We start from the raw sequence: 26,184 nt of genomic DNA, 5'->3' as shown, positions 1-26,184 counted from the left end.
AATGTCTTTTGAAGGCTCCGGGTCGTAATTCTCAGGCAGAAGGGGATTATTTCTGGGCCTCAACTCGGAGGCCTGGTGTGCTGTCAGAGATACAGCAGCCCTGTGAAGTCCATGGGCTTAGCTGCACAGTTAATACGTGGTAAGGAAAAGCATCGGCTTTTGTGTAGTAGATTCAGACCCTGCTGCAGTCTGCGTCAGCCTTGTGCACTTTCCAAACTAGGCACGGTTACCTCTGCACATCCTCAAGGCTTTGTGCCCCGTTCCTTACGCAAACGCCTGCCCGTGACGGAGAGCCATAGGATTGGTGCCGCTCAGCTGGTGGAATGCTCGTGCCTGGAGCCGAGGGCGGTGGGTTCTAATCCCCCACCAAGACTCCATCCTGTCTCCAGCATTTGCACTGCGTCGTAGGCTTGGGAGATGCCCGGTGAGAGAGTCTGATGGGTGAGCCCCGAGGCTGAGATCCTGCTGCTTCTCCAGGGGAAGTTCAAGCGCCGAGGGGACGTTTTGCAGAGTAGGAGATAGCCTAGGGTTCGTGGCCAGCATTCCTTCTCTCAAAAGCCAGTGCCAGATTCATCCCTGGTGTCAATCCACAGAAGTCGGGGAAAGCCCCCAGGCATGAATTTGGCCCTTGGTTGTTACTATCCAAGGCTACACGTGAACTATGGTTGGGAGCACAACAGCTGCTGGAACGTCACTATCGAACCCATTCCTTCAGAGATGGCCAAGGCATGTTACCTAAAGCCAATTCCGCCCCTTCTGGATCGCACGTCCCCTGGGGACGAGCCGCACGTTTTACTCCACTTGTCTGGAGCCAGTCTGTGCCAGCGTGGTTGGGATGGACCCATGCTTTGGGGCATAGACAGGAAGCCATCACTTCTAGAGCGAGGGCCATCCAAGGCTGCGGGGAAGTGGCGAGGATTTGGCCCTAGGCGGGTGTGTGATGAGATAAATAAAAGAAGCTTGAGCCAACAAGGATTACTAGACTGTCATGGCTGTAAGAGGCGCTGTGCTCATGTGCATGCCTGTTACCATACCGGAAGTCTCGTGGGTTTGTTAGATACACAGACTTGCTGCTGGAAAGAAGAAAGACACCCTCCTCTTGTCCTGTTCCAGTAGCTGCCTGTCGGCGCTTCATCTGAGCTGTGTCTGACAAGCATCCCCGGCAGGCAGGGACTGGACGGGGCAAACCCAGAGACTAGAGTGAACATGAAATCCAGGGAGCCCCGCTGGGGAGAGCAGGCGACAGAGGCTCATCTCTGTTTGTCGTTCACCTCCAGCCTGAATCTGCCTTTTCATACAAGCTGGGCTATTATTGCATCTCCCAAAGGCAGTTAACTCCACTGAATCTAAAAAAGGAGCCAAAATAATGGGTTTTTCACAGCCTAGGGCCTTCCCCTGTCCCTTCCTCAGCCCCTAGAGCATGACAGCTCTGGTGGGGCAGATGACTTGGAGTCTTTAGCCTCTGACATTCCTGACGTGCGCGTTGCCTGCCCCTTCCCTTCAGTCCATCCAAACTGCAGGTCCTAAAACGATCTCCCTCGCCTGGCAATCGGACCACATCACCCTCTCAGGCGCTGCCTAGTGCTGAGTCTGCTGCTGTAACTGGGGCTGAAACTCTGGTGGGGCAGCACAGGATCCCCTCAGTGCCCCATTCTGGGAAGGCTGCTGTCGCTTGCAAACAGGGCAGTGTTTGGAAAAAGCTATTCGCAAATCCATAGTTTCAATCTTTCAGAAATAAGACAGCAGCTGGTGGCGTGCCAAGGAATGAAGGCAGGATGGTACCTTTGGAGAGCGGCGTTGTTGCCGGTTCAAGGAGACATACCTGGACTAGCTCTGATCAAGCTAGCGTGCTAACAGCAGCCGTGTAGCTGGGGCAGTGCGAGCAGCCGGAGGGGCTAGCTGCTCTGAGTACAATCCCGGACAAAACACTAGACACATGCTTGGGGCGGCCAGCGCACCACCAGAGCTGTGCTGTTGTTTTTAGCACGCTAGCTTGATCCAAGCTGGTGCAGATAGGCCTCCTTGAGCCGGGAATTACACCTGCAGCTTGACGGGTAGATGTACCCTCAAATAGCGAACCCCAACCAAATGCCTGGATCCAGCCCTCCCCTCCTGGGTCTCTCCATTTGTGCTACAGGAGTTAGAGGGCTCTGGGGAGAGCTGGAAACTTGAGAGGTCTTTCATTCCAAGACACCAGGTCAAGGTACGTGTGAGAGAATCATGGTGCAGTGAGAGGTGTTGGTGGGGCAGTAGGTGACACCCTCTCCTCGATATTGAGCTGAGCACCCCCGGAATATACCTGGAGGGCCACTGTGTGGCTGGAGACACCCTGGCTTTCAGATGAAACAGAGAATGGAGATCCTGACTAGTGGGGATCATTAAAGATGCCCTGATATTTTATGCCTAAATTGGGGTGTGAGGTCCATGGCTCAGTTCCAGTTTGGCCTTCGTACATTTCTCCCTGCCGTTTTAACTGGAGATAATCCTCTTCACTTCCTGTCCCAAACTGCTGTGTCCAGCCTCTGCAAGACTGAAACAGCTGCCACAACTCACCCTGACAGTGGCTGCTTTTCACTGATGGGGGAAGAGACTCCCCCGACGCATGTGTACAATTTTGTCTGTCTTGTCTATTTAGACTGTAAACTCTTTGAGGCAGGGACTGCCTCTGACCACGGGGAAATCCTAATCTCATTGAAACCAACAGCAGAATTCCCATTGACTTCAGTAGGGTGAGGATTTCATTTTGCATGGGTTTGTACAGAGCCAAGCACAAAGGGGCCCTGATCTTGGCAAAGGCCCTTAGGTATTACTGGAATACAGATAAATAACAACAATAATGAAGGGCTCTGGCGTCCTCTGGGATGAAAGGTGTGTACATAAATGGGAGCGAGGCGGTGTTAGTATGGGTGGCTGTATACGTATACATACGTATACACATTCTACCTTCACATGATCCTTATCACTGGTGCTAAAGAGCATGCTGCCAGATGGGTTGCAGATTTAAGTTACGTGCATCTCAATACACATTTAAAAATCATACCTGTAAGAACGAGCATGTTTGCAAATAAACACAACTAAACAGCGCCATTTGGGGAGCCAGAAGGCACAAGCAGGCTTCTTTGCAGAGGTTTTCAAAGAAAATATTTGGCTGATTCCAATTTCAGCTGCATTGAGCACAGTATGTGGGAAAATACATGTGCTGTTTGGGGCGTATCGGTTAATTTCCCCCCTTGGATTAGGAGGCGTATATCCTCTGATGGCACTGCCCGTGGTGCTTACCCACGCCCGTCTCATTATCCTTTCCCCTCTCAAACTGCCAGTGAAATACCTGCTCCCAAGCAAATCTTTAACTGAGGAGGCAGAGTGGGCTAGTGGACAGAGTAGGCAAGTGGGAGCAGAGTGCTTGTGTGATGATCTTCACTTTGCCATTAATTCATTGAGTCACTTTGGGCAAGTCACTTAAACTCTCTTCAGCCTCCGTTTGTGGAGGGTGATGGTGATACTTAATCTGACTTGTAAAGTGCTTTGAAACCCCTGGATGAAAGGTGCTATATTAACTTTAAAGTAGTACGATTATTGTTTGTGAACTGAGTGGATACAACCGTCAGTGGTATGTTGTCTTCTCCACAATAAACCGGAGACAGTCATGCACCAGAAATGCATTGGGCTCTATATTACAGACCTTGGCTAGCAGACTTGTAATTTCAGGCTCGATTACAGTGTATTAAAAAAGAAAGTGTAAAATCAGAATTAATGAAACGATTGCACAAAGTAGCCATGTGTGAATGTTTCAGAGTGTTGTCAATAGCAGTTTGGCATTCAGATCAAGAGCTTTAAGTATCTGAGGTGTCACCAACACCTAAACCAAACACCCCCACACACCCACGCAGGCGCTCACACATTCTCCCTCTTATGCAAAACTCATAATGTGATCTGTTTATCAAATCAAATTATTTTTATTTAACGTGTAAATCTATTTGGCATGAGCCATGCAAGTGAACAGGGCCTCAGCTAATGCATTTGGAGGAAGCGTGGGGTGCTTGATTTCTTTATTTGAAATAATAAAATTTGGTTATTTGAAATCCAACAACAGACCCAGCTTTTAGCAGGTGTATACGGGGGATGAGTTGTCTAAGGGGGGGAAAAGATCGTTGGAAACAATCCAAGTAGGAAAATAAGTTCATCCCCAGGGAAAAAATGTGTGTGCATCTTTGTGTCCGTGTGCGTGCGCGCACAGCCCCCCCTCCCACCCCACCCCCAATTCTGATAACTGGTAATTCCCAGCCATGTTGCAGATGACCTGGAGTCTTTAGCCTCTGACCTTCCTGATGTGCGCGTTGCCTGCCCCTTCCCTTCAGTGCATCCAAACTGCAGGTCCTAAAACAGTCTCCCTCGCCTGGCAATCGGACCACATCACCCTCTCAAAGGCTGGCTTCCCCTTCTCCACTACATCGAGTTCAAACCCCTTCAGAGCCCTTTGTGACGTGCCTCTGGCTGTGTATCCAACCTGGCTTCTTCTTGCGTCATCCCACGTGCTCTCCATTTCCCCATCGGCCCGTCTTTGTCTTCACAGCCATCCATGCTCTCCATTTCCCCACCCCGCTCTTTAAGAATGAGACACGCTCCCGATTTTGGTCTAGCCCACTGCTACCCTGTCTTCATTCGGAGCCCTCCTTAAGCCCCACTCCTGCCGCAATACCTCGCGTCAACACTAAAAGCCAGAGGTCAAATCCTCAGATGGTGTAAATCGATATAGCCTTATTCAAGTCAATGGAACTGATTTACGCCAGCTGAGGATCCAGCCCTGGAAGTGGAACCACGGCACCATGCAGGTGCCCGAGCCGACTACTCTTGTTGTCTTACTGCTGTGCTCCTGGTTCTCCTTCGCCCCATTTGCTCTAGACCCGGTTGCTGCAACATGTTTAAAATTGGGATTGCAAGCTCTGCAATCAGCAGCTGGGGGTTTAAGCCCGATTCGGGTCCCACACCTTGTGCAGCCACTTGCACTGGTGCGAAGTGGGAGCAGAGGGCCATCAATCCGGAGTTAGTGGCATTTTATACCCTCTCTGCACTGGTATAAACGGCTCTACCGGGTACAGGGCCATGGAGAATTGGGCCCTTTCTGTTTTCTCCTGAACATCCTGATGACAAATGATGACAGGGAACACGGTGACCCCCACATCTCCGCTCTGCTCACCCCCCTGCAGAGGGCTCACATGGCACAGATGGTTTTGTATGGACTGTCAGCACCTGACTGGGGTTCACCCTTAGCTCACGTGCTGCTCCAAGGGAATCCCCTGTGATGCAGTAGCTGGCACCAGCAGCCTCCACAGTCTCGTTCCATTTGGTGGTGATGCTTCCTGTGTGGCAGCTGAAGGATTTGCACTGTGCCGTCTGAGGGGATTAAGGGGCTAAAGGCAGACCCTCTCCGACATATGAAGCATTTCACGGTTTTAATTGCAACAACTAATGAGTGTTTTGGAGTGGGCAGGGGCAAAAGTGATGTTAACCAGCATGCCCCCAAAGAGTTGCGATATCCCTGAGGCTGCCCTGCAATTGCTGAGTCTCTGACAATCTGTTCCAAAGTGGCTGTGGCTCCCCCAACTTAGCTCTTCCCTTTGCCACACACAGTCACTGAGGGGGCCTTGTGTCACTGCAGGTCAGTTTCACGGGTCACTGCTCCCGGTCAATTTTCTGTAATTATAATTTTGCAGGGTGTCCTTCCTCCATCCCGTGTTCTGGGACGAAGCCACCGGGCCAGGTGATGAGCGGGGAAGTAGATCCAGGGGCGTTCCTGCACATCCCGGATTACATTTCGGTCATGTTGCGTTTCCATGCCTCCTTTTTTATATTTGCTTTCTGGGTGAAATCCGCCCCCTGCATGTTTAGCCAACACACAGCTTAGGTCTCCCTTAGCCCTCCCTGGAGATTGTGGTTCAGGTCCTTTCTTGTTTTAACCAAACTAATTTGCCAGTCCTTAGTGTAAACCCAGTGTCCCATAAGCCTCACCTCTGTGTCTGCATGGCTGAAACACTTTCTCTCTCGCTCTCTCTCAAATCCTGCTCTTGCTTCTAGTGAGCGGCTCTCAACTTGGGTTCTAACTCACCCCTGCATCACTGAGCTCAGACTTTGGTTCTCTGACCCTGGAAGGATTTTCTATAGGCTATTTTCCTTTAATAAGCACAGAGGCTGAGATTTTAAAGTCACCTAGGTGATTTTGAAACCAAATCCCTATTAAAATGATTGCTTTGGGGACTTTGTAAATGTCAACCAGGGTGTATTTCCACTCTTCCTGTACCCTGCTTTTTCATCTTTCCTTCTCATCCACTGCTTTTCTCTCCATATTCTTTGCCTACCTTGGTTTCATGGTCTGTTCTCCATCTCGTATATTTCATGTGCCTTTTCCTGTCCTGTTGGCTGAAATGTAATGGACATTTTTGTTGAAAAGAACACCCTGAAAGATACGTATTTACAAAGGAAACACATGTTGCCAGGTAGCAGCAGCTGCTTTAATTCTTTGGGGCAGGTGAGCAAGAAACTTAGTGTGGGAGGCATGTCACTTGTACGGAGAGTCTCTTGGTGTTGGCACTCCTATCATGTGTCCAGAAGGCCAGTCTTGGCATAAAGTGCTAATAGGCACCTCCGGTGCCCTTCTCTGGCTTCTCCTGCCATGCGGGAGCTAGAGGATGAGAAAGAAAAACCTGTCCCTGTCAAGCCGGCGTTCCAGAAAGGGAAAGCATTTCTGCAGACGTGCTGCCTCCATCACTCAGCTGTGCTGAGCTTGTCACCCTGCTATTCGGCTGAGAGATCCATGGTTGGTTTGCCTGAGCATCTTCTCTAGTTTTCTGATTCATTACTGGCACAGTCAGGAAAGAGCCGGAGGAAGTAGTTCCAAGGTGAATTTCTCTCTGTGGATAGATTGCAGGGTAAGTCTTGGTTGGAACGATGGCTTTGGAGTTTGAGAGAGAGTGGCAGTGTGTCAAGGCTGGTTTATAGAGTTACTCTTTTCACTGGACAGTCGGGAGTTCATACATTCATCTTCCTGACATTCAGGGCATCGAGTCTCAGGGAGGGAGGGCGAATCTTAGGGCAGAATGCCCCAACACTGTTACGAAGTGTGCACTGTACTTTAAGGGACTGGCTTTCCCCCCTGAAGAATTCTGTTTTTTCTCCTAATGTCCCAACATCTGGATTTCTGTGGACAGCCCATGGAGTGCTGCAGCTGTACTAATGAGGAGAGGAGCTGACCAGAAATGGGTGAATGGAAGGGTGCATGTCGGGGCTAGCTCTGCTCTGTATAGGGAGTGGGGTTGCATGGAAGGGCATGCATCGGGGCTGGCTCTGGTCCATACTGGGAGGGAGGGTTGCATGGAAGGTCACACGTCGGGGCTGGCTCTGGTCCATACTGGGAGGGAGGGTTGCATGGAAGGTCACACGTCGGGGCTGGCTCTGGTCCATACTGGGAGGGAGGGTTGCGTGGAAGGTCACACGTCGGGGCTGGCTCTGGTCCATAGTGGGAGGGGTGGTTGCGTGGAAGGTCACACGTCGGGGCTGGCTCTGGTCCATAGTGGGAGGGGTGGTTGCGTGGAAGGTCAAACGTCGGGGCTGGCTCTGGTCGATACGGGAAGGGGGGTTGTGTGGAAGGTCACACGTCAGGGCTGTCTCTGGTCAATACGGGATGGGCCATGTAGAAGGACGCATGTCAGGACTGGCTCTCATTAATGAGTGATTTTTTTCATTCATCAGTTCAGAACTCTCCCTTGCCCTTGCACACTGCGTGACCCGATCACACTCACAAGCCACCCTCCATCTCGCAGCCTAATTGTCTCAGTGGCATAATTCTTTCTTCTCCTGTTCGAGTTCATGCCCCATCATCTCTGACGGGTGTGAGCAGCTTTACTTCCAAATCCAGCCCTCCCCCATCTCCAGCCACAGCCCTGCTGCCCCGTCCTGCCACAGAGTGGTGTTAGCATTACCGCAAGGAGCGCCCCGAGCTGCGGCTGCAGCACGGTATATTTAGTAGTAACCCTTTGCATTTCCATGGCACTTCCCATCACGGGTCTCGCATCACTTTGCAAACACCAATTAGGCTTCCCAGCCTCTCTGGGGGCATGGTAGTTATTATCTTCCTCCCCGTGGGGAAACTGAGATGCAAGAACTGACGGTCTCAGAGCAGATCAGTGGCAGAGCCAGAGAGAGAACCCAGGGGTCCAGACCCCCTGCTCCAGCCACACTGTCTCCCCTTTTTAAGAATAGTGTGCAGTTCCCTGCAGAGAAATCCATGTCTCTAACTGAATAAACTCTCCCTGCTTGAAGAACAGGGTCTTTCACCACTGCTTATTTAGACCCTGATTCTGAGAGGTACTTTGCTATAAGTGGGAACAAATGGGGCACTCGGGATTAAGCCTGGAGAAGCGATTCAGAAAGACAACTGGGTTCACAACAGCCGCATTTGTTCTGAAGCTGGTAGTTTTGCCCAGGAAGAAAGGGTCCAGTCTAGGGAGGCAGTGTGGTCCAGTGGCTAGGCTGCTGGACAGAAAGCCAGGAGAACTGGGTTCTGCTCCCAGCTATGCTATTGCCCTGCTGCATGACATGGGCAAGTTGCTACATCTCTTGTTGCCTCATTTTCCCCATCTGTAAAATGGGGGATAAGGTTCTTTGGCTCTTACAGCATTTCCATCTGATCAGTGTTGTTGTTATTAAAACCTTGTTGCAATTTGGTATTGAATTCCCATCTACTTAATATCAGTGCATTTGAATTAAGAGAGGAGGTTACAGAAAGTCATGCCTCTGGCTTTTGCAATGGGAGAAAAAAATACAAACAGAAATTATATATAAAAACAATTAGAAGGAGCAGCAAACAACGCTTTTGTTTTGGTTTGAAACTCTTCCCTGTCACATTGTGCCTCTATATGCACTGTGTATTTATTGTCATATGTATTTGAGTGTGTGTTTGTAGCTCTACCCTGGCAAAAGTGATAGTCTGTTTATAAGCTAAAATGTGTGTGGTGGACGGGTGGGTGGGCGAGGCGGAGGAGGGAGAGCTAAATATTCTCTGATCTCCAGCGCATATTGAAGATCATCTAATAACATTAGGATCGTGGCATCAACTGTGAGAAAGCCGACCTATTTAACTGAGTCCACACATCCCTCTCCATGTGCGGGCAGAACACAGTCACCTGAGGACAGGGGCTCTGAAAACGAGACTGTCACTTTAAACCACATCTCAGCTCAGAGCGGGTCATTGGCACTGTCTACATTTTTCACATGGCTGAGCGCTCCGCATAAATCTTACCTCCGGCAGCCTGCGAGGGGAGATAGCTGGTGAGAGCTCTCTGTGGCTGCTAGCAGTAGCTAAAAAGCATCAAAGCAGCAGCTTCTCTCCACAATTAATTCCTATACGGGGTGAGATTGTCATGCGCTTCAAGATGTGAAAGCAGAAGCTTGAGAGGGAATTTGTTGCTGGGATCAGTAAGTAGCACTCTGTCTTTCTATTTGTGTTCCTTGTTCTCTGGAGGGAGAGAACACATGAAGGGAGAGAAGGAATTTGTTTATATTTGTATTTTGGGGGGATAGGAAGGCTGGGGGGTTTTGGTCTGGAAATTGTTTAAAAAAATCAGCTTCTTTAAAGTTTGTAAGAGCCCCTTCCGTTTGAACTTAATTGTAACACAATTGTTTGTTGCTTTCCTTTATCCCCCCAAGCCTCAAGAGAGGAGCCCCTGGGGTCTTGGGAATGTCTTGTAAAAGGCAGCGTGGGGATTTTGATGACTGGGGTCTCACTCGTGATGACGGGTGTGTTTATTTAGGAGGAGGTGAGGGGTGCCTGTGTATGGCCAGGACACTGTGAGATCATTTCTGAGGGTGGCTGGTTGTGATACTGAGAGACCATTAAAATGCTCTGCTCAGCACAAAGACTGTGCAAGTTGAACAGCCCTTTTGAATGTGTTAAAATGGCAATAGCTTTAGCATGGGGAGTGTGGGCTCTAGCTAGCATGAGACTGTTCATCACTAGAAGCAGTGAATCCAGATTTCGTATGAAAACTCCAGACAGCTTCTCTTCCTGTCAGACTGAAATGTTTGACCACAGGGTTCCCCCCACCCCTCACTTTTCCTCTGCAAGGCTCACTTCAGTGCCTCCGCTCCGTTTGTACCTTCTTGCTTCGCTTTTTGTCAAGCAGCAGTTTTCCAAAACAGGTTAGACGGCAACGTTAGTTCAGTGCCTGAAGCAGCCAGAATGTGTCTTTGACGTTGATGGCCAGTATCGTCATTCAGTCCCCTCACCCCAGGCTCTGCTCCTGCCTCTCTTGGCACACCTCCTGCCAGGCCTGGACTTCTTCCAACTCCTCTTGAAGTTAGTGGGAGCGGACGGTGCCTGCCACCTTGCAAGATGTTTTCCTTTGCAGGACTGAGCCCTTAATTGGCAGGTGTTAGGGAAGAAAAGAGACTGAGAAAGCAGTGGCTGGTGGTACTCGGGAGATGGCTGGCTGGATTGATACAATAGATCTACCCAGCGGCTTCGTGTATTGGCATGTCCTCACTCCTGTGCGCGGGCTGGCACTGTTGTGGTAGATCCCCCCTTCAGACAGGATTAAGTAAGTAGCTGTAGTGGGTCTGATATACAGAGGGCAAGATGGGCAAAGTAATGAAATATGGGACAAGTGTGACTTGGGACAAATATCCCGCAGGTAATGGGCATATTAATTGTTATCCTCTGCCTGGAATGAGGAAGATATTCCCCAGACCCTCCTGCAATATAGAAATGAACACTCTAGAATCCAGGAGTCCCTGAGTCTTGTCCCAGACTCTGTTACTGACTCACTGTGTGACTTGGGCAAGTCACTTCAGCTTCTTAGTCCCCTCCTGCCTAAAATAAGAAGGAAGAGCCTGAGAGATGAAGTCTCTTTTCAGTGTTTGGCAGGTGCTGCTGATGGCCAGCATGAGAACCTACATAAGAAAGGGGGTCTAGTGATATTTACCTGCCTTACTGGCATGCTCAGGTGTTATGGTCCAGGCACTTTGTGTCTGATCTTACGCCACTGACGTCGATGGGGAATTTGCTGCTGACATCGGAGGCGTCGGGACTGAGTCCTTTGAAATCTTGTGATGGAAGGTGCTCTAGAAGACTGAGAGACACCAAAAACCATGCCTTAAATTTGGAGGTTTTGAAGTTGATGTACTGTTCAGAAACTTGCTACCGTTTTAATTTTCATTCGGTGATGTCCCACATTGTGTATTTAGAAGCGATGATCTTTCATCCAAAATAGGGATGTTTTAAGTGGCAGTGAAAAGTCCTTAGAGATCTAAGACTTTCTGCTGGCTGGGGGTACGTTTTATAATGAAACAGACTTCTTTTGGTTGGGCTGAGCATCGAAGTTCTCCAAGGCCCCTTAATGGAATTGGTGCTACAAGGGGATGTCATTTGTGTGATCAGAGAACCGAAGACTAGCTATTTACATGGATAATGAGCACATCTGTAGTTACAATGGATGGGATAAACACAGTTCAGAAGGGGTATTAGCCTTTGTGCTTAATGGCATAAGCCATCCAGATGGGTGTTGGAAGAAACTGCCGCTCTGGACTTCCTAGTCCTTAATTCTCCACTAGAATTTCTTTTACTTGCCTTTGAAGCATCCAGCGCCAATCGCTCTCAGAGAAAGGACACTGGATTAGGTCAGCCCTCTGCTCTGATCCGCAATGACAATCCCTATATCGCTTGGAGGGCGTGGAGGCTTTGAGAGCCCCCACGATGGTCTTGGGTCATCGGATAGATGATAGAATCACTGTGTGAAATTCCACAGCCTACGTTTATGGAGATCAGACTAGCTGATCATAATGGACTTTTCTGAACTTTAAATTTCTGACCCTCAAGCCAGCAGCACGTCAGAAAGTCACACAATCACATCTCATGATTGTAAAATGAGATGAAAGTGGGAGGATTTTTCTCTTAGCGTGGGGATCAATAATAAACCTTCCTCCCCAAATTGTATCCCACTCCAGCCACTCTGGCTGGCTCCTGTTTCCCGTTTGACTCTTACGGTGTTAAAAAGAACTAACTTTAAAATGTTGTGGAGGCAGCAGGAAGCTTTGTGGGAGAAGCCCCGGCTGCCAGAACCATTTGGCTGGGGTATTTATAACTGGCAGGCAGGTGATGTGTGTGTGTCCACGAGGAGGAAGCATTTGCCAGCTGTAAAGTTCCATGACTCTTTGCGGTGTGAAGTTAAATGTATGACACAGAGAGCTGGGGAAAAAACGCCCATCAACTTTTGGGGGGCATTTTTTTTTAAATCACTACCCCCTCGAAACTTTAGCCTGAAAAGTTTTTAGGTTGGGGAGGGGAGGGGGCTAACTAGAACTTGAAACATTTTTTGGTTTTCAAAAACTGGAGAAAAATCAGTTGGGGTTTTTTGGGTCAGAAATCTCAACCGAAGGAACAAAACAAACATTTCGATTTTGGCTGAAAAGCCTCCTCTTCTTTAGGGAAGAGAATGTTGTCATGAAGACTTTTTGACCGGCTCTAATAATAAGCCTCTAAAGGGGACTGAAACCTTGGACGTTATTAGCAGATGTTGTCATTCCAAAGCCCCTATGGAGTATATGGATAATAGTGTGATCACTAGAAAATGCTGATCACCATTCTTTCTGCATTTATGACACTGTCGAATAAGAAGTGTCAAGATGCCGTGTACTATGCTCGTGTAATAATTATAAAAATTAGGAGCTTTTCTCTAAACAAAGGTGCTTTTCTCTGGCATCTGAGGATCTCAAAGTGTTTTCACAAATATAAGGTACTCAGGGAAACTCAGACATGGAAAGGTTACATGGTTTACCTACAGTGAGTCACAGAGTGGGGAAGAGAACCCAGGAGTCCTGACGCCTAGTCCCCTGCTGTAAGCCCTACCATCCGACCAAGCTTAGAAGGACATTGTGGGGTCGGTGAGTCAGAATGTGACTTTCCTCCTTCCACTTGCCCTCCAGGATTTATCTCCTTCTTGTTTGTTCCTTCTCGCGCTGTCTCTCTGTTTTCTTGCCCGGATGCAGGGTGGTTGTGATTTATTATGGGTATTACAGTAGCTCCCTCGATGTGTCAGGTGCTCTCAGCATAAGAAGGAAGACAAAGTCCCTGCCCCAAATTGCTCCCTGTTTAAGGTGAATTTTAATTCCTGGCCCTGCTCTGCCGGGGTTTGCTTTGGGGCCTGTTGGGCCGGCCATGACTGCGATCAGGGCCAAGTGCTGCGCTCTCCACAGGTGGTTGCTGAGCAGAGAGGAGCACCCATCAGTGAATAGGCAGGGTGGCAGCCGCGTGCACCTAACAGCCACACCAGCTCCGGGTCCCAGCACTGGGTCCGTCTCTCTTTCGCTCCGTGAAGCTGAACATCTTGGAGATGGAAGGACCAAGCCAATGGGGAGGTGGTAACTTCGGCCCGCACGCCCTTTCGTAACAGACCAGATTCTCACCTCCCCAGCTGGACGGGAGCAATTGCTGAGCGCACAGAGGGTATTTCCATTGGCTGGCCACTCAGCACTGCTGTCTAGCTCGTTGCTTTGAGAAGCACTTTGGGGCACCAGCCAAAGGAGAGGTGCTGGATAAAACCACCCCACGGTGCCACAAAGACCGGGCTCATGCGCATGTTAACGCATCCAGTACCACGTTCAGAATGTAGCTCTGTCTGGGTGCGTGTCAAGGGAAGGCTGCCTTTTGCAGAGACATGCCGGGCCCGGGAGGGGAGAGACGGAAAGCCAGAGCCGCCCTGGGATCTGCCTTTGTTGTGAGAGGAGACAGAGGCAGTTTTAGGGGAATTTTCAAAGGGACTCAGGCGCACGAGTGCTATTGAAAGTCAACAAGACTTGGGTGGATACATCTCCTCAGTGCTTTTGAAAATCTCCTCCCAAGGGCCCTGATTCAGCAAAGCCCTTAAGCAAGTGCTTACGACTAACTTTCAGCATGTGCGTAAGTGATTTGCTGAATTTCCCCCTAAGCTGTCCCTGCAGAGCTGCTGCTACACTGTTTGTCCAAGGCCCTGGATCACATTCATCTTCCCCAGGAAGCCAGGCAGCCTGGGGCGCTCTAGCGGCTGTCTACGTGGCTCTGTAAACCTGAGTCTGTGGGCTGCATTGTAAACCTGGGCTCGCAATTGCTGGACCCGGGTCTCACAGCCATACGAGTGCGTCCACACAGCAGAATGAGAGGCCTTGGACCAAATGTCAGCAGGACTCTGACTCCTTTCAGCAAGCACCCAGGAGGTGGGTCTTAGGACCCTGCTAGTGGGATGGGTCAGAGCCTAACTGATTGGTGTGTGGACAGAAGCAGGGCTTGGGCTCAGACCTGAGTCAGAGCCCAGGGTCAATAGAGGGATCCCTGAGCCAGGCATTTTAGGTGAGTTCAGTGTAGAGCTTTTAGACCACAAGAGCAGTGGGGAAACGGGTGGATTATGTCTGTGTTCGTACAGCCCCCGGCACAATGGGGCCTGATACTGGTATAATAATTCCAAGCATAATACCTTCATGCTAATAATGGGAGATGGGGAGTTTTAGGGCTAAGTGGCCTTGGGAGAAAGGAGTTCCACAAGATCCTCACTCCCTTACGAGTGCTGCTCAGGAGGTAGAAGTCTCCAAACCCCCTAGGCTTCTCAACCGGATTGTCAAAAGTGCCCTGCACCCTGTCAGGAGTTGTGGGTGTGCAGCATCTCTGCAAATCCTCCATGCAAGAAGGTGACTCCGAGACACCCAGTCGCCTGGGCACTTGCTTTTCGATGCATTTCCCAGACAGCAGCTGGTGTTGTCTCCACGGTGGTTACAAAACAGCAGATGAAACAGGCCTGCTGATCACTTAGAGAAAAAAAAATGTATGCAAAAGCCTGGATGCCTTCAAATTAGGGAGGCCTATTTCAGGTGAACAAGTCTGACTGGCCGGGTTTCATTAGCCCTCTCTGCACTCGGATTAGCAGTCAGGTGTCGTGATGAAAATGTCAGTCATACAAAATGGGGACTGATTTTAAACCAAATGCAGTTCTCTGCCCCCCTCGCTGGCTGGGTAGGTCTCCATTAGCTCAGCTGATGCAGGCTCCCTGAGGGGAGAACATGGGGCCAGCCTCCCTTGTTCTGACCCCACAAACAGCCCTGACCCTGTCGTTGGCTCCGTTCCAAGCTGTGTTCTCAGATGGCAAGAGGAGAATTCATGTCTTGCCCAGCAGCGAGGCCGGGGGAGAGGGGTGTGTGTCTCCAGTGCCCTTTAGAGCGAGAATGGATTTGTAGCTGAGCTGAAGAAGTCTGCATGTAAGCTGGCCCCCTTTGACAATACGAAAAACCCCAGCAGCACATGGGGGAGGCTCCAATCCAGGGTGACAGGCACAGCTGGATTTTCTGTCCCTTTCAGGGCCCACCCGCCTGGCCAAGACCAGACTCTCTTGTTGAGGGAGCCCCTCAGCTTTCCCCTGACAATTAAATACCTCCTCTGGTTTTCACATGTCTTTTGCCACCCCTGGAAGAGGCTTAGGAGCTGCCTCAGGAACCTTCCCCTCCCAAAAGAGAGACTGCAACTCCTCACTTGGGTCTCCCACAGAGGAACAAAGCCAGACCTCCCTACAGCCCCTCTTGGAGCAAAAATAAACCTTTGGGGGAAGATGAGGATTGAAGCCTGTTTCTGAAACAAAAAGGAGACTCCAAGGGTCTGCTCCAATGACCATTGACATCAGTGGATTTTGCATTGGGCCGTGAATGCTGCAATGAGGCATTTGGAATGATTTCTGAGTCTAAGTAAGAAGTAGAAATTCCCTATATCAGATCAGCAGGACCAGTAACCCATTACTTGGCATACTGGGAACCAAGGCCTTCTGGTCCTTATTCCCAGATTTGTCACTGCGTTGCTGTGTGGCCGAGTCGCTGTGCCTCAGTTTACTAATATTACTGACCTCGTGGGGCATTGTGAGTAAATTTGGGGGAAGCACATTCAGAAGAAAGCTGCTGTGAGTTTGCATTTTTCAGTGGGTTTGCTCCAGTCGTTTGCTTTCGAGTCCTGCAACATCACTAGCACAAAGGTTTGTGGGAAATAAAGCTCCAAGGGGCGCATGCAAGTCTTTGAGGAAGTGAGTGTTCAATTAATGCACATAAACATCCACCCCGGAATTAATTGTAATGACTCCCTGTGTGGATCATCAGCGGGGTTGGAACCCAGCACTGGAGCACGGGCTAACTCGTTGCTTTGGGACAGCAGCCAAAGCAGAGGTGCTCTGGGGACCGCTAGCACTTGAGCTATGGGAGTCTCTCCATCAGCTGGCAGAAACTGTCACTTAATAGCGCAAATAAATACGTCGAAATTGGAAGCCACTGGCAGAGAAAGAAACTCGATTAGTCACATGCATTCCTCCATTGCAGACTATGAGCTCTGCTCTGGCTGCGAGGCTGGGTTCGTGTTTGAGTGATTGCTTTGAGTTCCCGCTGTGAATGGTGCCATGTGAGAAGAGATTTTCTTTCTGATCATAAGGGCAGTTCCACATCTCCCTCCCCCCCCCACCTCATTTCTATTTAAAATCCGTATAGGGAAGCGCAGACCCATTTGGCACCATTTGGCACAGTTCCCCTGGCTGTGCTGGGCCACAGGTGGGTGGTGTTCAGATAAATGATGAGCCACTCGGCGGAAGGGCCCCTCCTTTCTCATCTCCTTGCCTGCCGTCCTTATAGAGGTCACTGGGGAAAGGGCAAGGACTTCTCAGCAACAGGTTTCGAGGGAGGCTTATTGATATGGCAGCTGGGGAAGACCCCGTCTCATTTTTCATTGTTATGGTAAGTTAAGGACACTCGTAGACAAGGTCTAATTCATGGGTGAAAGATCCAGGGAACTGGGGACCAGTCCTATAGGCTAGAGCAGCAGTTCCCAAACTGTTTGGTGGCAGGACCCCATTTTGACGCTTTATTAACTCCCGCGACCCCAGACGGCATGGAGGACGCCATTTTGTAGCACACGCACCATATGTGCCAGATGAGGACGCCGCTTTACTCTACAAAATGGTATCGTCCACACACTCTTGATCGCCACCCCATCCGCAGCCTGCATCGTGGTGGTCCAGCTGTCTCCGCAGCTCCTTGTCCGAAGCCAGGACGGAGGGAGCCAGGCGTTCGGAGTATCGTCAGGGTTTAGCATTTTAATTAGAGGGGTGCTGAGCCAGTCCATGGTGAGCCAAGGGGAAAGCGAGCCGCTAGTCCGCAGTGAGAGGGACGTGGAGGAGGTGGGAGTTGTTTCTCAAGGGGGTTAACTAGGTGAGTGGTGCTTATGAAGGAGAAGGATGAATAGCACTGGCTTGGGCCAGCAGAGTGCAAAAGCTCCCCCGTCCCTCTCTGCCAGTGTCCCGTGAGCTTGGCCTGCATTCCTTGCTTTTCTCCTGGGCTGCCTGTGAACACTGACCCTGATCTGCAGCTCCCCCGGCTAGTCCAGCCCTGGACTCCTGTATGGCTCCCCCAACATGCCTCCATCTCTGAATCTGCCTGACTGTTCCCATGCTGTCCCGGGTCCCGCCACACCACACCCCTGGCTCTTTCAGTCCTTGACTCCTCACACAGATCAGGCAAAACACCCTCTCCTGTCCCAGTCCTGGGCCTTGCTTGAGCAGTGGCTGCCAGTCACCTGAAACTGTGTGATGCTTTTGTGACACAGACAAAGTGTCCAGTAGAAGCTCATTTTTTCCCACCATGGCGGATCTGAACTCAGCTCTCTGGAGTGCGTGGCATCACTTCTTAGCTTAATTTTTCCTCCCCCGTGACACTTCCCTAATGTTTGCACCTCTGAAGTCAGAGTCCTTCTCAGGGCCAAACGCTACTCCCAGTTACACTGGTGCAACCCGCTGAAACGAGCTGGGTTGAATCGGTGTGACTGAGAGCAGAATTTCTTCTCCCGCATGAAATTTTTGGGTCACGCAACCTGATGTGGCAGTAGTGTAATAAATGCAGCACACCCTCAGTGTAAACCCTTTGATTTCCAGGGTGCAAGTATTATTGGTTCAGAGGCTGTCTTTCCAACACACCATTTTATTAGCAGATCAGCACATGGAAGAGGTGGGGTTTTACTCCCACCCGCCCCCGATCAGCTCCCAGATTGCTAATGTTCCATTGCCTGGCCTGTTGCTAATTTTGACGATGCCCTAAATAGAAGATGAGTGTATCTCGGCTGGTTTGCCTAGCATAAGAGAAAATTATTTTCCTTCATTTACTGAGCCAAAACCATTGCATTAACCCCCTCATCACAACTCTCTCCTGTGGATTTTCCATCCCCTTTGAAAACAACCGAGCTGCCCTTTGTTAGAAGTCGTCTTCACCTGTTTAGAAGGTCTCGCCGCTTGGATAGAACGAGGAGGGGCCCATAAGAGAAGCCTCACGTGGCTTCTCCTGCTCCAGACTCGGTTCCATAAAGGACAACCCGTAGCTTTGCTGACAAGCATGAGAGGATCCCAGAGTCAGCAAAGGACCTGAACTCTGGCTTCTCCTCTTGCTTTGCTGGCTTTACTCCAGCGCCCTATGCGTCTGGGGCTGGAGTTCCAGGTTTTCCTTGCCACCAGCAGGCACCTGTTGCTTGAGATCTTGAATGAGTTAAGGCTTTTCTCTGATGCCCTCTCTGTGTCCAGCGCCCAGGGCTAAAAGGGCCGGGCCTCGGGGCTGAGTGCATCCACCCGGGCGCTCCATCTGGCTTTAACTCTGCTACACCTTGCCCTGTTCCCTGACTGGGAAGGGGCTGCAGTCACTCCAGAAGCAGAGTGCTCAGCCAGCGTGCTGAGGAGTGTGAGCTAAGCCTTGCATCACCCAGGCGTTCCCCTCCATTGGCCAAGTTAGGAGCCCTGCGGTGATATCTCCCCCAATGAGAATCCCTGTCCAGACCTCTGCCAAAAGCTGGCGTGTGATGGGGAGAGTTGTGGGGGTTGAGGTGGCAAATTAGCGTGGATGCACAAGGCCACAAAAGCCAAAATCAGGAAGGAAAGGAAGGATCATTGTTGCTGTTAGTTTTTTACATTAAGACGTGAGTGCCCCTAAGCACTTCTATCCCAGGATGCATTGAAGCTTTACTTCATTTTGTACCTTCAGTGTCCACGAGAGAAGCAGACTCCAGTGATCAGAGCAGGTGACTGGGAGCCAGGACGCCTGGGTTCTACCCTTGGCTCTGCCGGTGACCCGCTGTGTGACCTGGGCCAAGTCACCTGACCCCTCTGCTCTGCAGCCTGTAAGATAGGACTCAGCCCTCCCCTGCCTCTCGGGGATGATGGGAGGAGAAAGGAGCTGCCGCTGGCATCAGTCGGCACTTTGGAAAACGTAGAATGCAAAGGGTTAAAATCGGCAAAGGCTGGTGAGCTCTTCGAACGGGTGTCTGAAGGCGCTGCTGGTGCATTAAAGAATAAATCTCCAGACAGGCATTGCATTGTGGAAGCAGTAGCGTGACTGGCTTCCCTGGTGTCCCACACATCTCTTGAGCCCGAAGGCTGAATGCTCCACCACACCACAAGCGCAGCCAGCCCGTTTATTAGTAGGTATTTCCAGTAGCACCTGCTGTGCACTTGTGCTTTCCAGGCAGAGGGGCTGGCGGACGGACTTAGGTACGGACAGGGTGTGGCCATGTAGTGAGCGCAGCGTGAGCTGGCCCCGCTCGCACGAAACGTGCCTTCCCTGCTTCATCCAGTTTGGAACCAGACCGGTTTGATTGTGATCAGTGAACGTTGTGCTGGTGAATGGCTCGAGATTCGCGAACTCTCCATCTCTCCAGGGCAGGCACCCGCAATTCCCCACTGACTGGCCTGGAGGGACCTGCCTGTAGTGGGCGAGAGAAGGGGGTTCGATCTGTGGGCCCCATTCATGCATCACCTCTCTGCTGAGGCCAGCGCCTGACTGGAGGGATGGCTGTGCGGAGAAGGCCTTGGCACACAGGCCGTCTGGGGTCAGTCCCCTCTCTGCTACAGCCCCCCTGTTTGGCAGAGTACGTCACCTCAAGCCCTGTAATAATCCTTCCTGTCTCCCGCCCTTTGCCTGACTTGTCCATTAAGATCATAAACGCCTCAGGGCGGGGACTGTCTCTCGCCAGGTGTCTGTACGGCGCCTAGCACAATGGAGACCTGCTCCTGCTTGGGGCACATAGGTCCAGATCTTCCGAGGTATTTAGGCGCCTGACTCTCATTGGTTTCAGGGTCCCATTGGTTTCAAAGGGAGTTACGTGCCTAAATACCTTTGAAGAGCTGGGTCTTCATAATACTAATCAAAATAATTGCTCTTGGTTTTGGTGCTGTCATTCCATCCAGGCCACCAGCTCATGTCAATGGGCCACTGAGTGGATATCAGAGGTTCATCAATGTCCACTGATTTTATCCGTTGCTCTTGGTAGCATCTGACCAGTCTGTGTGACCGTACGAGATCCCAGTCGGAGCCCTCCTGAACCTGGCAGATGCCTCTCTTCTCATTTGCTAATTTTACATTCAATTCTGAGTAATGCTTCAGAGAAATCTGCTGCTTATGATGATTTTGGCTGAGCCAAAGAGGGGACTCTGTGTTTACTCCATTAGTGAAGCGTGCCTCATAATGGCATACAAAACACATCTGTCTGAAGTGGAATTGGTCACGCCACAGGGTTTGTGCATGGAGGCTTTGGAAGCAAATCCATTCCAGAGCACAGCTTAAATATATCGCTGTCTGGTGAAAGGTGCTCATTTGGGGCTCTCGGGCGGGAATTGTTTTCCTGAAGAGCTATAATCGAGTGGCATTTGCAGCTCACTGATTGTTATAACCAGCGGTCTCCTGTGGATAGCAGAAAGGAAGGAAGAACTCTGGGAAGCTCAGGTTGTGGAGGCCTTTATGGGAGTCTAAATTTAGCTGGCTTGAGAGGAATACTTGCTGTCTGTGCGTACAGGGTTATAACCTTGCAAAGGGAGAGGATGGGGATGGGGACAACACATCAGAAGGGAGTTCTATGTGATACCCTGTGGTCCATCTCATTCACTGGCTTCCTATCCCTCTGGCTTCAAGCCCGGGACTGGGCTCCCAGGTTACTAAACTCTCCCCAGGCTGACTCCGCTCCTGTCCGGATTGCTTCTCTTTCCCTTAGCTGTCCCAACACTGCTCAGTAACTAATTCCCTCTCCCGTGCAGGGCTAGGGAAACCCCTCCCTCTCTCAAAACCTCTCCTTTAGAACCAGCCTTTTCTTCCTGCAAGAGAACAATCCCCGCGTGCCAGGAGAGAGCTCGCCCATGTGTTCACGATGCTCTGCAGCAATGAAGGCTGTTGGACAGCGAGGCTAATTTCCCCATTGCTAGGAGCCCTAAGGAAGACTAGAAACGTGGCCCCAGCCAAAGGCTGCTTGGAAAGCATCTAGAGTTTCCCAGGGTCGGCTGGAACATGATTGGATTATTTAACAGAAGGGCTTGCCAAAAATGTTCCTCTGGTGGAACGGAAAGGAAGGGTGACAGCTGCTCACCTTGTGCCTTTGCGAGTGCTCCCTGGTAATAGCCCCTGAAGGAAAGCTCTTGCAAAGGAAGGTAACTCTGCCTTGCTGGGGGGTGTGTGTGGGAGGGGGTTGATCTTTCTTTCTGGTGGAGGCTAGTTTTACCCGCCCCTAATGGAAAGGCAAGGAGAAGAACAGTGAGAAGCTATTTCGGAGATGGGAGTGGATGGGGACAGAATGCAGCTGTATGCCTGGGGGGGACACCTGCGCTGGAAACGAGCCGCCTCACTAGGAGATGAGCAATGAGCTGAGTGAAAGGGAATTTGTTGGCCCCTGGACTCCCGGAGGCACATTCGCTGTCCTGCTCTGCTCCCTTTGCATTGCTCAGGTGGGAACCCGCCACGCGTCCCAGCTGGGGTGGCTAAGGGTGGTATGTGTGCGCGTGGAGAGAGGCTGCAGCAGGGTCAGAGGCAGTTTCTATGTCTTATCCTCCTAGCCCTGGCCAAAGAGGGAATTGGGGGACAGAATGGGGTACGGACAGTCCCTTGGAGATGATTGCCAGCCGGTGCAGGTTAGAGGAGCCCCCAAACTGCTCTTAACCTATCCTGTGGCTGGGGGTGGAGTCAAGCAGAGAATCAAATATCGCTGACCCTCTCTGACGGCTCCACTCTGCAGCACCGAGCAGCAGAGAATCCGGCCTCCACTTGGCCTAGGACAGGGCAGGAAACTTGTAAGTCAACAGTTGCAGATGCAAGGAGTTGCTTTTGATTGCTTGACTTCTTCTGGTTCCTTTCTTCTTTGCAGAAAATCAGCCGGGCCCCTTCAGACGAGGAATGCTTCTTTGACCTGCTGAGCAAGTTCCAGAGCAGCCGAATGGATGACCAGCGCTGCCCGCTAGAAGAATGCCAAACAGAGGCTGCTGCCGCCTCCGTGCCTGCCCTGGAAGAAGGAATATGTAAGCACTTGGGGGCTCCCATTAACGAGAGTAATGACATGTCTGCAGTGCTGCCAGTTCTCAGGAATTTTACTGCAAGTCTGGCAATAGTTGGTGTTTTCTTTTAAATCCCCAGCTCCTGGACTCAGGTGCTTATGTGAGAATCTCAGCTTTCGCTTGTTCAAAAGTATCTTTCCTGGTTTCAGAGAAAAGCTTGAAAAGATGAGCCCCAAAGGCACAAGGACCAAGACACGCATAAAAAGAACCCCAGAATTTTGGGGTTGGCTATAATGTTAAGGCGCTCTGGCAAAATTCTGTTTGCTGACACCCCTGGGTCATTTGCCATGTTTTTTGTTGGGCAAGTAAAAGAGTGTTAGGTTTTTTTCATTGAAATCGTCATTTGGTTTTTGTGCTTCTGAATTTTGTTCAGCCCTTAGATACTATGAGGAAAGGTGCTGGAGAGAAAGATAAACCATAGGGGGGACACAGAGCACAGATAGGTAAATAACCACAGGAAGATCATTCATAGCTGAATGAATAGGTAGATAAACTATATGAAAACTAGATGGTAGTGATATCAACATAGTAAGGGTAGGCAAGGAGATTGGGTGCTGGACTGGTATATTTTCATGGCCATTTTGCAAGGCTGTGATGAGATGTGTTTAAACAGTCATCAGAAAGCAATGGCTAAAGAGACAAGTATCCAACTCTTCGCTTTAAAAGCCATTTCTATGGTACTTTTATTTGTTCCATATGTTTTTGATCAAACTATGCAGTTTGGAACAAACAAACATAAAAGAAGATTTAAAAAAAAAAAACCCTGACATCCCTAAAACGGCCGACACACGAGACGCAGCACCGAAGCACCCAGGGAACACAGAGCTGGCACGACGCGTACGCAGCAGCGAGAGCGAAGTAGTGCCGAACAGGTCAGGCTGTGTTGTGACAAGGAGCACAGCCTGGCTCCGAGTCAGGTGGCTTTTCACCCTAAAAAGAGACTGGAAGTGTGCATCGTTTTTATAAAGATACGCGTGTTTCTGATACAGAAACCAGCGTGGGTTTCCCAGCTGTGCTGAGGGCTATAATTGAGGGAGCTGTAGGCAACAGCAGCCTTTAAGCTGTTCCAATATTGCCATCAGCCCAGGTGCTCGAACTTCAGAGCAGGAGGCTGGATTAAAAATCATGATTTGTTAATAAATATGTGAATTTGGGGCTCTGTTGATTCAGCTCCTGATTTCTGAGCTTTTGTGCTGTCCTCACTTCACATTATGAAGCTTTTCTCCACAACCCTGACGGCTAGAAACTTTGATGCCTAAATACCTTTGAGCTTCTGGGCCAAATTCTCATTGGAATCAACCCCTTTTGACAGTCTGGGCCTTGCTTCCTTTTTTAAATGAAAGCTGAGATTCTCATGTATTAACATGCCTCCGTTAACAGGAGGCTTTCAGGACAACAGCAAATACTGTGAGACGCTCGATAAAAGGGCGCGTTGGGCACACTGCTGTTTAATTAATTTGCACTCTCGCTTAGACAGTAAGAGTACGTGGCCTGTTTTACTTTCTATTTAGAGTTATTTACTGGGTCCCCTTTGCTCGCCCGGTGTTAGCGTGTTTGGATTTCTACATTGCGGGGGAATGTTTCGTTCCTAACCAGCAGCAAAAAGGAACCACCCCGCTGTTTTCATGGACTGTTGAATATTGTTTCTGGGCTTGCGATTGAACATTTTCGTTGTGCAGTGCCTTCTGTTTGCTTACACCCGTCATTTCAAAGCCCTCCTGTCTGAGGTTCACAGCAGTGCCAAATGTGGTGCCATCCAGACCTTGTCATGCCAGGCGTGATGGGCATTGGCAGCACAGTAAGTCTGCACTTCGGCGTAGGGACATTAGCCAGCACGTTGGGCCGCTGGCTGAGCTTGCAATGCACCTTCCCCTTCGCTTCCCCCAGCCCCGTTTCCCACGGGTATGCTCCAAGACAGAGCACGGCCCCTCACATGGAGCGCCAGCTCCTCGGCTCAGGGGGCTGTCTGTGCCAGCAGCCTGCTGGTCTTTTGCTTCTCATAGGGAGGCAGCACTGGAATCTTTAGGTGGCATTTGGAGCGTGTGCCCTTGTGCTGGATGTGAGCGTAGCACTGACTGTTTGTAAGGAGGGTGGTGGGAAGTCATGGCTCAAATTCTCCTCTGGGGGAAATGGGCAAAAAAACTCCACTGAAGCCAATGGAACTGAGCCCATTTACATCAGCGGAGAGCTTGGCTCGCGCTCTAGCTCCCAAACGCACGCCCGGCCGGACAGCCTTCGGAGGAGCAGGCTGGCTCTGGGAGGGCTGAAAAGAACCAGGCTCAGACTGTGATTTCCTAAGGCACATGGTATGACGCAGGTACCTCTGCCTTGTGCTGGACAGAGCATTTGCAGCCATTGCCCAGGCAGATACCATATCTGCACTGGCCCTGAAAGGCGAGAGTTATCTGGGGGACTCGGAAAGGACGAGCCGTCTGATGAATCACTTACCTCTGCTTGCACTTGGCTGATTACATGGCCTCTAATTATATCCCACCCCTTGTAATGGCACGGGGCGTCTGTCAGGAGGCTGCCTGAGCGCAAGACAGAAAGCCACTCAAGCTTCCAGGGACTTTGGAGTCAATTGCAAGCACAATTGCTGTAACTACCGCCTACTTGGAACTGGCCACCCCCTGCCCCCGAATCCTAAAATTAGGCTTAATAACGAGGAAGGCGGGAAATGACGCTTCAGACAGGTTCCTCGGTGGTTCACTGTAATCATGGCCTATTAACTGACTGGGGGTCTGCAGTTGCACTGAGGAGGCTGCTCTGGGGCTCGGAACGGGCAATTAGAGGACGCATCAGAACCAGGAATGGGTCTGTTCGGTCCCACCACCCGGGAGTTCGCAAAGGCAGACCTGCTCGCCCGTGTCGGAGCTTAAAAGGCCACTTGGGCGCTTGTGTCCGCGTTGATGGCACCGTTCTGCGCCCTGATCCGCTCAGCCGCTCCCCCTGCATTCTCCTGCACGCCTTGCCAGCCGCTCCCAGCGGGAGCTCACTGCTTGGAGCGACAGCAGCGTGGGGGAGCCAAGATGCAGCTTAGAATCCTGCGTTTCTAGCCAGGCGCTTCAGACCCAGGTCAGCCTGGCAGCACACCCCGGGCGGGGGGGAGGGAAGGGTTACTTTCCTGATCTGGACGGGTCAAGAGGCACAGAAGTTAAGCTCCTGGGGCAGTACAGCCATTCGCTAGGAGAGCCAGAGGGGGACCTCGGGAATCCCTGTGCTGAGGATTAGAGAGCACGGCAGCAGCTGTACGGGAGTGGATGACGTATGGGTGACAGGGCTCATGGCCCCGGAGTAAGGTACAGTTTTTGCTTGCATGGCTTCACAGGCAGAGGGCTGGCAATGCAATGAGAATGCTAGAGATTAAGTACCTTCTTGAAAGGCCACGTCAATGAGGCATCTCTTCCCTAATCTAATCTAATCATCGGTCCAAGTGCAATTAATACCCTGTCCTGCTCCCTTTGTGCAGCCTTGTCAGCCAGGGGTAGATGTGTAGCCAGAGTTTCTGTGGTTTACCCTATAAAGCCAGCTGCTTTCCCCCTTCGCTGCCCGATGTTTATGCACTCACAGAGCCCTCCTTCCAGGGAGGCACTGATGCCGTCTAGACTTTATTGATGTTGTGTCAAGCAAGGCAATAAACCCCCTCTGATCTTTTAAAAGGTTTTTTTTAATGCCACAGAGAAAACGATAGCCGCAGCATGTGCTGTTCCCAAGGCCAGCTTTCAGGGTGCAAACTGAGCCTTCATGCCTTCTACAGGCAAGGTCCTACCAGCCATTGTGCTCTGAATGA

General features: G+C 50.7%; 1 protein-coding gene across 8 annotated transcripts in view; it reads left to right on the top strand.

Moving 5' to 3' along the window:
• Positions 1-26,184, top strand: part of GPSM1 (G protein signaling modulator 1) — a 210,471-nt gene that overhangs the window by 180,301 nt on the left and 3,986 nt on the right. For all 8 annotated transcript variants that reach the window (XM_043530280.1, XM_043530282.1, XM_027823419.3 and 5 more), the window contains one exon: positions 22,208-22,358. In XM_043530280.1, the coding sequence (XP_043386215.1) occupies positions 22,208-22,358 (151 nt within the window). The remainder of the gene's footprint in view (positions 1-22,207; positions 22,359-26,184) is intronic.

The sequence above is a fragment of the Chelonia mydas genome, chromosome 16 (assembly GCF_015237465.2).
Source record: "Chelonia mydas isolate rCheMyd1 chromosome 16, rCheMyd1.pri.v2, whole genome shotgun sequence".
NCBI classification, from domain to species: domain Eukaryota; kingdom Metazoa; phylum Chordata; order Testudines; family Cheloniidae; genus Chelonia; species Chelonia mydas.
Note: the sequence above shows the minus strand (reverse complement) of the source record. Positions and strands in the feature narration are given on the sequence as shown.